The sequence below is a fragment of the Chrysemys picta genome, chromosome 13 (assembly GCF_011386835.1).
Source record: "Chrysemys picta bellii isolate R12L10 chromosome 13, ASM1138683v2, whole genome shotgun sequence".
Lineage (NCBI taxonomy): Eukaryota > Metazoa > Chordata > Testudines > Emydidae > Chrysemys > Chrysemys picta.
The window spans coordinates 14,928,376-14,940,787 of NC_088803.1; the positions used below are offsets into that span (position 1 = coordinate 14,928,376).

A 12,412-nucleotide genomic window follows, 5' to 3' on the forward strand; every position below is an offset into this window, starting at 1 on the left:
CTCCGAGCATGGAACCCGCTGCGACCATCGCTGCAGTTGTGGCCGCTCTCAACACCTCGCAGCTTATCATAAAGGTTTCCCTGAGGCAGATGCAGAAAAGTCAGGCGAGGAGGCTATGGCACCGCGGTGATGTCCTGAAGTCTGAGAGTAGCACAGACCTGTCAGAAAGCAGGGGACCCAGCGCCGAGGACATCACAGTGGCAATGGGTCATGTTGATGCCGTGGAACGGCGATTCTGGGCACGGGAAACAAGCACTGAGTGCTGGGACAGCATAGTGCTGCAGGTCTGGGATGAATCCCAATGGCTGCGAAACTTTCGCATGCGGAAGGGAACTTTCCTGGAACTTTGTGAGTTGCTGTCCCCTGCCCTGAAGCGCAGTGACACCCGGTTGCGAGCTGCACTGAGTGTACAGAAGCGAGTGGCCATAGCCCTCTGGAAGCTTGCAACGCCAGACAGCTACCGGTCAGTCGCGAACCAGTTTGGGGTGGGCAAATCTACCGTGGGGGTTGTTGTGATGCAAGTAGCGAAGGCAATCGTTGATGTACTGCTGCCAAAGGTAGTGACCCTGGGAAACGTGGAGGCGATCATAGATGGCTTCGCAGCGATGGGATTCCCAAACTGCGGTGGGGCCATAGATGGAACTCACATCCCTATCCTGGCACCGGACCACCAGGCCACCCAGTACATTAACCGAAAGGGCTACTTTTCCATGGTGCTGCAAGCACTGGTGGACCACAGGGGCCGTTTTACCAACATCTATGTGGGATGGCCGGGCAAGGTTCATGACGCTCGTGTTTTCAGGAACTCTGGTCTGTTTAGACGGCTGCAACAAGGTATTTACTTCCCGGACCACAAAATAACTGTTGGGGATGTGGAGATGCCTATAGTCATCCTCGGGGACCCAGCCTACCCGCTAATGCCCTGGCTCATGAAGCCCTATACTGGCGCCCTGGACACTGAAAAAGAACTCTTCAACTACCGGCTGAGCAAGTGCAGAATGGTGGTGGAGTGTGCTTTTGGCCGTCTCAAGGGGAGATGGAGAAGCTTACTGACTCGCTGTGATCTCAGCGAAACCAATATCCCCATTGTTATAGCAGCTTGCTGTGTGCTCCACAATCTCTGTGAGAGCAAGGGGGAGACCTTTATGGCGGGGTGGGAGGTTGAGGAAAATAGCCTGGCTGGTGATTACTCACTGCCAGACAGCCGGGCGATTAGAAGAGACCAGCGGGAAGCGCTGTGCATCCGGGAGGCTTTGAAAGCAAAGTTCCTGAGTGAGCAGGGTAACCTGTGACTTTATAGTTTGTGTACTGAGAAGCTAAACCTGCCCCCGTTTCTTTACCCAGTTAATGTTGACTATCCTATCCAGTTACTTACCCCCTTCACCCCCCCTCCAACACACGTGTCGAAATAAAAATAGTTCTACTTTGTTAAAGCACACCGTTTTCTTTAATACTGTTTTCACGGGAATTTTTTAAAACTGGGACACAGACTGTGGTGCGGAGCGGGTGTAGTGTTGTGACGCGAATGCAGCTTCTAAACTCAAGGATTGACAGGCTCCGCTGCGGTGGGATGCTTGTTTCAACGGAGTCTGTCACCCCTCCTGATCGGGACTGTGTGTATGGGGGGTCTATGTGACTTTGTGGCAGGGGGAGGACGGTTACAGATCCCATGCTGTGTGGCTCTATGATCCTGCCTAAGGACCGGCGCTTAAGATCTGTAACTGCCCTCCCCCGCCACAAAGTCACAGAGCAACCCACCCCCCCCCCAACATTATATCAAAACAACCTCCCAGAGTAACCGGGGTAACTAGTCACTGCATCACTGCACTGTCTATGTGCCCTGCTGCTGTGCCTGCCCCCGACTATGTACCCTGCCAAAGGAGACTGTCCTGTCCAATTACCAACCCCCTTTCCCCTCCTCCTCCAAAAGAACATGATTGAAACAGTAGTTAACAGAAACGAATTTTTTATTATCAACTACACATGGCATTGGGAGGTGAAACTTGGACGTGGGCTTGTGTCAGGCGGGAAGGAAAGAACTTTTCAAATTTTGGGAAATGAGAGCCTTCTGCTACTAGAGCTCTTTGCAGGGGTGGAGTGAGACTTAGCAGGGACTCTGCCGCCTCTCCTTCTTTGCACTTTGGGTGAGGTGGGTATGGGACTTGGTGGCGGGGGAGGGCGGTTAGAGATGGACTGCAGCGGGGCTCTGTCCTCCTGCCTCCGTTCCTGCAGAACATCCACAGGGCGCCGGAGCGTGTCCGTTTGCTCCCTCAGTAGTCCAAGCAGCGTTTGAGTCGCCTGCTGGTCTTCCTGCCGCCACCTCTCCTCCCGATCCATGTTGGCTTGGTGCATTCGGGTCAAGTTCTCCCGCCACTGGGTCTGCTGTGCTGCCTGGGCTTGGGAACAGGCCATAAGCTCAGAGAACATGTCCTCCCGTGTCCTCTTCTTCCTACGCCTAATCCGCGCTAGCCTCTGGGAGTGTGATTCCAGGCTAGGTTGTGAGACAGTCGCAGACGGGGCTGTGGAAATGGGAAAAAGGGAGTGAATTCCTCAGAAAGATAAATGTAGTTGTGAACAAAGAACATAGTCTTTCTCTGTGAACAAGACCATGCACAGCACCTTTCACATGCGCACTCAGCACAAGGTCGAATTCTCGGCCTTCGCATTCAGTGCCTGGGGTCTTGAACAGCACATTTGAGAAGCGAGGCAGCACAACGGAATTTCTGTTGCAGGCAGACATGGTAAGCCGTACACTTGTGGCAGTTTAAAACTTTTATATTACCACTGGCCTCATTTCACATTTAAAGTAATGTCAGTCCCTGCTGCCAGCAATCCGGCAAGCGGGAACTCTGCCCCTGTCCCACCCCCTCGCTGCTGTCCCCGGGAACGATCCCTTTTGGCTGCCCCTCTCCCGCCTCCACCGCGTGGCTGCAAACCAGCGGTTACAGTTCTGTAAAGGAACGGGAAAGCAGTCCCAACACTAACATTCCCCTACCTAATTAAAAGCAGGTCACCATGGCCGACATCACCCTGATGAGGATCTCCGAGAGCGACAAAGAGAGAATGCTCCGGGAAAGCCTCCAAAGACCAGGGCCGTATGCCGCCCTGCTGTGCAGAGCAATGATCCCCGAGTACTTGATAATCTCGTGGCGCGGCAACGTGTCGTACTTCGGAGGACCCAATAAGGCCGCTCTCCCCAAGAACCTCATGCTACGGCTTTCAAATTACCTCCAGGAGAGCTTCATCGAGATGTCCCAGGAGGATTACTGCTCTATCCCCGGACATATAGACCGCATTTTACTGTAGCTGCAGTAGCAGGGAATAAACAATAGAGCGGCTTGTGCAGGACAATCACTGAAAACCGGACATTGCTAGATTTCTTTTCAAAATTTGCACTGCCCATTACTAAACCGTTAAGCGCCTAGGGCACACTAATCATGAACAACCCATTCTTTTAATTGTTAATATTCCTGTTTTGTTAAAAATAAATGTTTAGATGTTTACAACACTTACTGGCTGATCCTTCACCAGATTCTGTGTCCGGGGTAACGGCTGGGGACGCTTCGTAGGGGATCTCTGTAAGGGTGATGAAGAGATCCTGGCTGTCGGGGAAATCAGCGTTGTGAGAGCTGCCGACTGCCTCGCCCTCCTCATCTCCTTCCTCATCTTCCCCGTCCCCTAACATGTCCGAGGAACCGGCCGTGGACAGTATCCCATCCTCAGAGTCCACGGTCACTGGTGGGGTAGTGGTGGCGGCCACACCGAGGATGGAATGCAGTGCCTCGTAGAAACGGGATGTCTGGGGATGGGATCCGGAGCGTCCGTTTGCCTCTTTGGTCTTGTGGTAGCCTTGTCTCAGCTCCTTGATTTTCACGCGGCACTGCGTTGCATCCCGGCTGTATCCTCTCTCTGCCATGTCTTTAGAGATCTTCTCGTAGATCTTTGCATTCCTTCTTTTGGATCGCAGCTCGGAAAGCACGGACTCATCGCCCCACACAGCGATGAGATCCAAGACTTCACGATCAGTCCATGCTGGGGCTCTCTTTCTATTCACAGACTGCACGGCCATCACTGCTGGAGAGCTCTGCATCGTTGCCAGTGCTGCTGTGCTCGCCACGATGTCCAGACAGGAAATGAGATTCAAACTGGCCAGACAGGAAAAGGAATTCAAATTCAAATTTTCCCGGGGCTTTTCCTGTGTGGCTGGTCAGAGCATCCGAGCTCGCACTGCTGTCCAGAGCGTCAACAGAGTGGTGCACTGTGGGATAGCTCCCGGAGCTATTAGCATCGATTTCCATCCACACCTAGCCTAATTCGACATGGCCATGTCGAATTTAGCGCTACTCCCCTCGTCGGGGAGGAGTACAGAAGTCGAATTAAAGAGACCTCTATGTCGAACTAAATAGCATCGCAGTGTGGACGGGTGCAGGGTTAATTCGATGTAACGGCGCTAACTTCGACATAAACGCCTAGTGTAGACCAGGCCTTAGATAACACATGCTCACTGTCAGGCATTAACTCATCCTTGGATACTGTCAACATTTCCCACATGCTCACTACAGTTGTTTCCTTAAGAGCTATGACCTTCCCTAATGAGCTTTTTGTCAAAGCGCTAGCTTGGAACCCCTTGACTTTTTGTTAATGACTTTTAATAACCATGAGAACCTTCTACTTGGCCTGCTCCATCTAGAAACACTTTGTGGCTGTGCCTCATTCTATGCTCAGTTCTGGTTATGTGACCTATATTGTCCAATGGTAAGTGACTGCAGCTGTCAATGGGAGTTGTGGAGACAGCACTTGGTGTAGGGACAGCGTGTGGAGGGAGGGTCATGTCACCGCTTCCAGGGAGTGACACAATGAGCTGGGTAGGGAGCCTGCCAACTGCACCAATCACCCCGTCCACAACCACCGGGGTTCCCAGGCTGTTCCCACCCAAGCAGACGTGTTGCCCTATGGACTGCCACCCCCCACAAGATTTAGTCTGGGGTATATAGTAGAGGCCATGGACAGGTCACGGTCTGTGAATTGTTTTTTTACTGCCTGTGACCTGTTCATGACTTTTACTAAAAACACCTGTGACTAAAATATAGCCTTATTGTTGATCCACTCTCTAAATAGGTGGATGAATTCCCCTTAAAGCAAATGCTGCTTTAGCCACAACAGCGATCTTAGTGGAAGTAGTCTTCTCTCACTGGAGACTCCACACTTGGGCAGAGCCAGACAAAGGATCACATTTTACTGGGCAAGTCTTCCAAATGGGTTTGCAGTTCTTGGGAGTGCAAAAAAATTGCACATTCCAAATAGGCCTAAATCATCAGGGATGGTAGAGTGAACAAATTGCACCATCAAACTAATGCTGTGGAACTGGGTAGATTCCAACTGAATGCAATGGCGACAGTCTAATTCCACTCATTTTAATGACACTCAGGGCAAATCCAACTCCCTCCACAGGCCATACAACCATTGAGGTAATGACTGGGCCAACCATGTGAATGCTGCAGCATCTCTTGAGGCATGCCAGTGGCACACAGTTAGAGGGAGTCAAACTGGAGACCTATCTGCAATCATTAAAGGAACATTTAATCAGATTCACTTGCTGGTAGCTCTTAAATTGGGAAAATCCAAATAAAAGACAAAAGGCTACTTTGATAAAGGCGAAAGAGAGAACACTTGGAAAATTGGAGATCAGATGATGCTCCTATCATATGTTGTACCAGAATGCAATTTATGTAACCAATGAACTGGGCCACACTATATTATGGATAAACTCAGTTCCTCTCTATATTCAGAATTAGGATCACAAAAGAGAAAAGAAAGGTGAATACATTCTATCATGCTAATCACTTAAGATTGTACCATAAAAGAAATATATTTGCACAGGCAGAGGAACCAGAGACGTTGACTGCAAAAGAGGAAGTGGAGGATTAGAAACAGACAGCCTAGTAGCAGGAAAAGAAAAAGAAATGCATGTCATAACAACACTGATGCTGCATTACTGCTGTAACGCTGCACTTCAAACCAAACAACCACAGACTGTTCCAGTAAAACAAGAACCACCAAGGCAAATGAGGATTATGTTGGGACAAGCCTCAAACTTGCCTCTTGAGGCTCAGAATCCAAAGATAACAGTGATCTGGGCACGAGAACGAATACACCAAGATAGAATCATAGAATATAAGGGTTGGAAGAGACCTCAGGAGGTCATCTACTCCAACATCTTGCTCAAAACAGGACAAACACTAACTAAATCATTCCAGCCAGGGCTTTGTCAAGCCTCTAAGGATGGAGATTCCACCACCTCCCTAGGTAACCCATTCCAGTGCTTTACCACCCTCCTAGTGAAATAGTGTTTCCTAATATCTAACCTAGACGTCCACCACTGCAACTTGAGACCATTGCTCCTTGTTCTGTCATCTGCCACTACTCAGAACAGCTGAGCTCCATCCTCAAGGACTAAAAGGGATTACACCACACCTTTCAACTGAAATTTTCTTTGAATGGGATATCAATCAGCACAAGAACAATTTATAACTAAGACTTGGGATAAAATACTGTTTACCACATGGGCTAATGGTACAACTTTAAAAAATACATAAGGTGCAAAGTCATTTGTCAAGTCTGTATAGATAGCAGTACATCTAGCATTGAAAGATGAGCAAAAGTTTATATTGTGGAAGGATTTTCCATTGGAGGTCCAGAAATTTGGAGGAAGCTATGTAAATTACTTTCCAAAAAAATGTAGTTGGTCAAACACTTCTTCCAACTGCTCATAACAAATGTAATCAAAAGGTTAAAGGAGTAATAGGTGAGAAACTTGTTCTTGAATATGGCATAGAAAAAAATGATCAAACGACTTTGGTAAATTGAAGGAAAAAATCTCTCCCTTAAAAGCAATCCAGAGCGGGGAGGATATAAAACATATGTTACAACTGAAGATAAATCTTCACCAACAAGTGATGAAATCCCATATGGATCATGGAAAAACAAAACGAAATGCCAAAGCTCAGTAAACAAAATGGAGCATTGACCATATATAACTTAGAATATAAAAATAAAGGAGAATATGAAACCTGTATCCAAATTAAGTCTTTGAGTAGTGTAAAAGTTATTAACAAATATTTTAAAATAGAGGTACAGGCAATAGTAGTGAAAAAGGACTATGGGTTGCTGAACAGCTGGTCCTGTGGAATGTCCAGTTCTACAAGAAGGCCTTGTTAGTGTTCTTACTGCCATGTCTATACCAGGGGTACTAATTAAACAAGTGCAATTTATGCATATCACTGATGTGTGAAATGTATCTAATTGGCAAATGAATAAATTCAGTTATTGCATGGATTCTAAAGTTGGATTTTTCTTTTCAGTACTCCTAGTACTCCTTATAAGTAAGCTTACTTTTTATGAGCAACAAGTACAAAATATTACCTATTTAAGTATCAATATAAAAAACAACCTTTCAGTTCCCAGAAGAAAATGAGGGCTTAATCCTTTTGGAATTTTAACAATATTACAGGTTTCTTTGGTACAGGAATGTCAATATGAAATAAGGTGGTTGTTGAAAAAATCAAGAGACATATCCATTATGTGGTTGAGGAAGAAACTAATCAAGTAGTTGACCCAATATTGAAAGAAATGTATGATTTAGCAACTCAAGAACGATTTACATGCATGAAATAACCAAATTGTTTAATAAAACTCAAAATCAGATGAATCAATTGATAAAATACAATCAAATAATGATTAGGAAAAAATAACTATTTTGTAAAAGAAATCATTTGTTCAGCTTATGGTGAATATGTAATAAACACTATTGATAATACCTTATAATTCTTGAAATTAAGAAAAGTACCAGAATTAATTAAAGGTAAATAGATTTCAAATCAGTATTCAAAAACACAGAGAAGTAAAAGTCAAATGTCAAATTAAATGTTAAAAAAATATCATTTGGTTCAATTAAAAATTTGGAATCTGGGATACCACATCCAAATCATGACATGTTATTTAAAGAATACCTGTGCTATTTCAAAATCCTTATATGTCTCGTTCAAATTATCATTACCCATGTTTGATCCAAATAAGGATGTATTTAATCAATTAGTATCAGACGGGTAGCCGTGTTAGTCTGGATCTGTAAAAAGTGACAAAGAGTCCTGTGGCACCTTATAGACTAACAGAAGCATTGGAGCATAAGCTTTCGTTGGTGAATACCCACTTCGTCAGACGCATGTCAACACGAAGTGGGTATTCACCCACGAAAGCTTATACTCCAATACTTCTGTTAGTCTATAAGGTGCCACAGGACTTTTTGTCGCTTTAATCAATTAGCTGCTGTCCATTCCATGGGTCACCTAAAAGACAACATCTACAGAGAATGAATGAAAGTACTTCCGCTGGCGATATATCATCACAATGCCCAAACACAGAAAGTCCCACAGATGACTTGTTGCTCTCAATGGGGGCTTCAGTGGATCTGCAGGTGCAATGTGTTTGAGGTAACACTTCCCCGATGTAGCCAGCTGGAAAGGCACCAAATGAATCTACTGTAAGTCAACACAACTGTGGAATCATGTCCAGTTGCAACTAACCAAATGGAGATCTCAGATGTAACGGGAGACCTATGACAGACAGGAACGCTATTGTGTAGCATCAAATCAGAAGTAATTTTATTATGGTCAATTTAGATGTGTGGTCATAAATCCAAATGTTTGTTTTAAGCCACAAGTACCTACAATTTTTAGGCACACAACAATAATTCCCAGTACTGTTTTTTGAAAATGAAACGGTTATTCTTAGCAACCTGGATTATCAAAATCTTATCAAACAAAGTACTCCAGTGTTTCGTGCATTTATACCACCATTAATTTTATAGTTAAAACAGTTGTTAGAAGAAATTCACATTAAATTGAAATTAGTGATGACAGGAATAAGGCAGACAAGCACATAAAATTTGGAGAGTAGCAGCTCAAATGGAATATTCACGACTCCTAGAGGGATGGAAATTGGATGGAAGGAATGGATTGTTATCCATAGTATCCTCACTGCGGGTATTATTTTTATGTTATCTTATACAGAAAAACATAGAACCATAAGGAAATAAAGGGTCAAACCCAGTCTTGTTCAGTCCAACCTATTTCCATGGTCCTTTTATCTACAGGGAACTCACCAGTATCAAATAGAACTGCTGTAAGAGACTAAACACTTTATGAGGATATGTATTGCATAAACCCACATCAAGTTCCAAAGTCTGCATATGCAGCTGCACCAATGTCCAGGGAAACAATAGAGCCATCACTTAACATGATCCCTAGAGAAATAACTAATCCCTAATAAGTATAAAACAATAAAGTTACACATAGATTTAAGTTACATATATGTTTTATTATTATACAAATTACATTTGCTGTTTATAATTAGGTAATATGTGCGTGACTGGGTTCTTATTATGCTTCATTTGTTTCATAATAACCACCCTGTCAAGGGGGAAGCTGTAGCCAATTACATTTATTTTAATATTCGTTTACAGGGTGTTGTGAGATGCTATAATCAACTCATATGCTATGTCATATATTACCATTGTATGCTAAATACATATAAGTTATTGGATTATAGAAGGATAGGATTGATAAGTATTTAGAAGTGATAAGTATGCACTAGGTATCTAGTAAAGCACGGCTAGGTAAATCACGGCTGAAATGCAAGGCCCACAGGCTGAGGCCTGTAAGATTTTAGCTTAGCTATACTAGGCCATAGGCTTAAGAAATGCTGGACATAAGTAAATAACCAAAGAGTGAAATTTTCCACCCATCAGTCCCTTTTGGGGTCCTTAAAAAAAAAAAAGATTTTGGAGAGAAATGTGAGAGCAAAAAGTGCTGACTGAAATGGGGGGAAGGAGGGAGGATTGAGTGTCACCATCATGGCAGCCACCCTGACAATCTCCTGGGACTTTAGGGTGCACTGTGACATTGCTGGGCCTTTGTCATCATGAACCTGAGAGAAGTCTTGATGAAACCAGGCCAGGAAGAGGGATCCAGATAACACCGCACCTCTGTCAGCTCTGGCTGAATCCCTACCACCACCTGGGATGTGACAATTTGCAACTCCCCTTTTCCCCTCTACATCCTTTTTCCTTCCCTGCCTTATTTCTTCTCTTTCCTATCTCTCTCCTTCTCCAAGAATCTGGCTTAGCCAGCACAGGATGTATATTTTGCAACACTGCTGTGAGCCTATGACCAGAAAGAGGCAGCTAAAAGCAGTGATCCAAACAGTACAACCTGGTACAAGTTTGCCCTGTTTGAAAGTGGCTGATAAGTCCACATGCTGGGCTTGTGTTTCTCCAGCAGTAATATTGCAAGGGAGCGTCAACACCACAGAGAGAAGCTGCATTTTCTCCGTTTGCTGTTTTTCTCTCTCCTCTTTTGTGTGTATTTGTCATGTTTGGTTTCTCGGAAAAGGAATCACACTTTAAAAACAGCTGCCATGACAGTCCCAGCCACCTCAACTAAACTTATTCTCTTTTCCCGAAAAGAATAGTTATTACCATCTTAAGTAGCATCTAAAAGAATGTCAGATTAGGAGTTTTACTACTAAAGTCTCTTTATAGCTAAAAGGAAAGGGAACAACGGATGTTGTTAGCATGAAAGCCTTATTTAATACTTTACATTTAAAATACTTTAATTGGTTTTCCTTCTTTTCCAAATCTTTAATAAAGGGTTAAGGGAATGTTTAATGGTGAGTTTGCCATGATGCTAAGCAGGTTGATGTCTCTGTGTACCAATCCTTGAACGTTTTAAAAACTGTTTAATGTTGGTTATTTACAGGGTTATGTTAACATCTTTGACTCTTTGGGCCCATATATTCCAACTAAATTAATATAAAATCCCCTCCTATTGTCTGCCTATTCGCTGCCTGTGGCACACAATAATGTTGAGGGTTGTGATACTTTAGTCGGATTTTGGTTGTTTGGTTTCATGTGCCGGTGCTGAGTGATGGCCTGTGATATGCATGTGGATCAGATAAGATGATGTGGTGGTCTCTTCTAGCCTTAAACTGTACGACTCTTGTAGGATAATTATGAAATTAAAGAATTAGAGTTAGTGTAAGCTTGGTTAAAGAAATATGTGTTGTAAAGAGAGGCCCTGACTAGCCAGTAGAAGGAAGGCCTTGAAAATAATACATTGTAAGGCCAGAAGGAATGAAATAGTGAGGATTTCTGGTTCAAAGATTAACTAATGAAATAAAGGGCAGTTTCTAAAAAGAAGGCCTCTGACAGGTTGGCATGGATGCAAATTATTTTAAATAACACAAAAAGAATTGGTCTTAAAATGAGCCAACATATCCCTTCCCCCTCCACATACTAATGTTATCTCAAACATCAGGGACTACATGAACCCTAGGGTAAAGGAAAGCAAGAAGAAGGGGAGGAGATAGGAAGGAAAGGTCTTGGAAAGAAAGGAGGTTGTAAATCTTCTCTCTCTTAAGTCTGGAAATAAGTGTGCTTTGTCTCAAGTTGTTTTTTAGCTGAAGTCAGAATTACATGCCTTGTTTGTTAAAAGGTATAAAAACTCAACTCTTAAAGGCTTCTTGCCACTACCCTCACAAACACATTGGAGCTGACCAATACGGGTCAAATGCTTATAAATATTTTTTTACTGTTTGGGGGTAGTGACTGCTTATTTTTAGGTGGGTGCGCATGTTAAGAACAATTGTGTAAAATACCATTTGGCCTTTAGATTTAATAAAGGAATTGATGGATAAATTGGTGTCTGGTGGTTTCCCATATGAATAATAACAGATTGAAATATTAAGAATTTCAACAAGTCTGTGTCATATATCCTAAAAATGTTGCCATGCATTCAGGATAATAAATAGCCAGCAATTTGATTTTATCCTCTTGTGTTGATTCACTCTAACTAATGGATGGGATAAAGAAATTAATGCCTAATTTCAAGTGAAATTCAGTGTGAGTGATGATAAATTCCCTTAGACTTCTTTGGAAATCCAACCCAGTATGTGTAATGCATGGGAAATGTGTAATGTTCAAAATATTGTACTGACTTAATTATAGGTGGAGCCCCAGCATGCATGGAGTGGGGCAAGCCCAGGACCCCATTCCCCAGCTGGAGCTGGAGGGCCGAATTAAAATGTCTGAAGGGCCGGATGTGGCCCCCGGGCCATAATTTGCCCACCCCTGCTCTAGAATCATTGTCAAAGTCTAGAAGTTTATTAATTATGAAAGACTCATAGAATATTAGGGTTGGAAGAGACCTCAGGATGTCATCTAGTCCAATCCCCTGCTCAAAGCAGGACCAACACCCACTAAATCATCCCAGCCAGGGCTTTGTCAAGCAGGGCCTTAAAAACCTCTAAGGATGGTGAAGAAGCACCTCTGTAAATTTAGAATGGAAGATAATCTCAC

General features: G+C 43.8%; 1 protein-coding gene across 1 annotated transcript; it reads right to left on the minus strand.

Annotated features, from left to right (window-relative positions):
• Window positions 1-1,831: 1,831 nt before the first annotated feature.
• LOC135975257 (uncharacterized) lies at window positions 1,832-4,488 on the minus strand. The gene is made up of 2 exons (XM_065565451.1): window positions 3,514-4,488; window positions 1,832-2,519 (listed from the first exon to the last, which is right to left on the minus strand). Exons 1-2 carry the CDS (start codon window positions 4,088-4,090, stop codon window positions 2,044-2,046), a joined length of 1,053 nt encoding a protein of 350 aa, XP_065421523.1. The 5' UTR covers window positions 4,091-4,488; the 3' UTR covers window positions 1,832-2,043.
• Between the last annotated feature and the right edge of the window lie 7,924 nt (window positions 4,489-12,412).

Excerpts from the sequence above, each read along its gene's own strand:
- LOC135975257 (XM_065565451.1), bottom strand. The coding sequence starts at position 4,090 with ATGCAGAGCTCTCCAGCAGTGATGGCCGTGCAGTCTGTGAATAGAAAG. Across the intron at positions 2,520-3,513 it reads ATCTGGTGAAGGATCAGCCA|CCCCGTCTGCGACTGTCTCA; the intron begins GTAAGTGTTGTA and ends CCATTTCCACAG.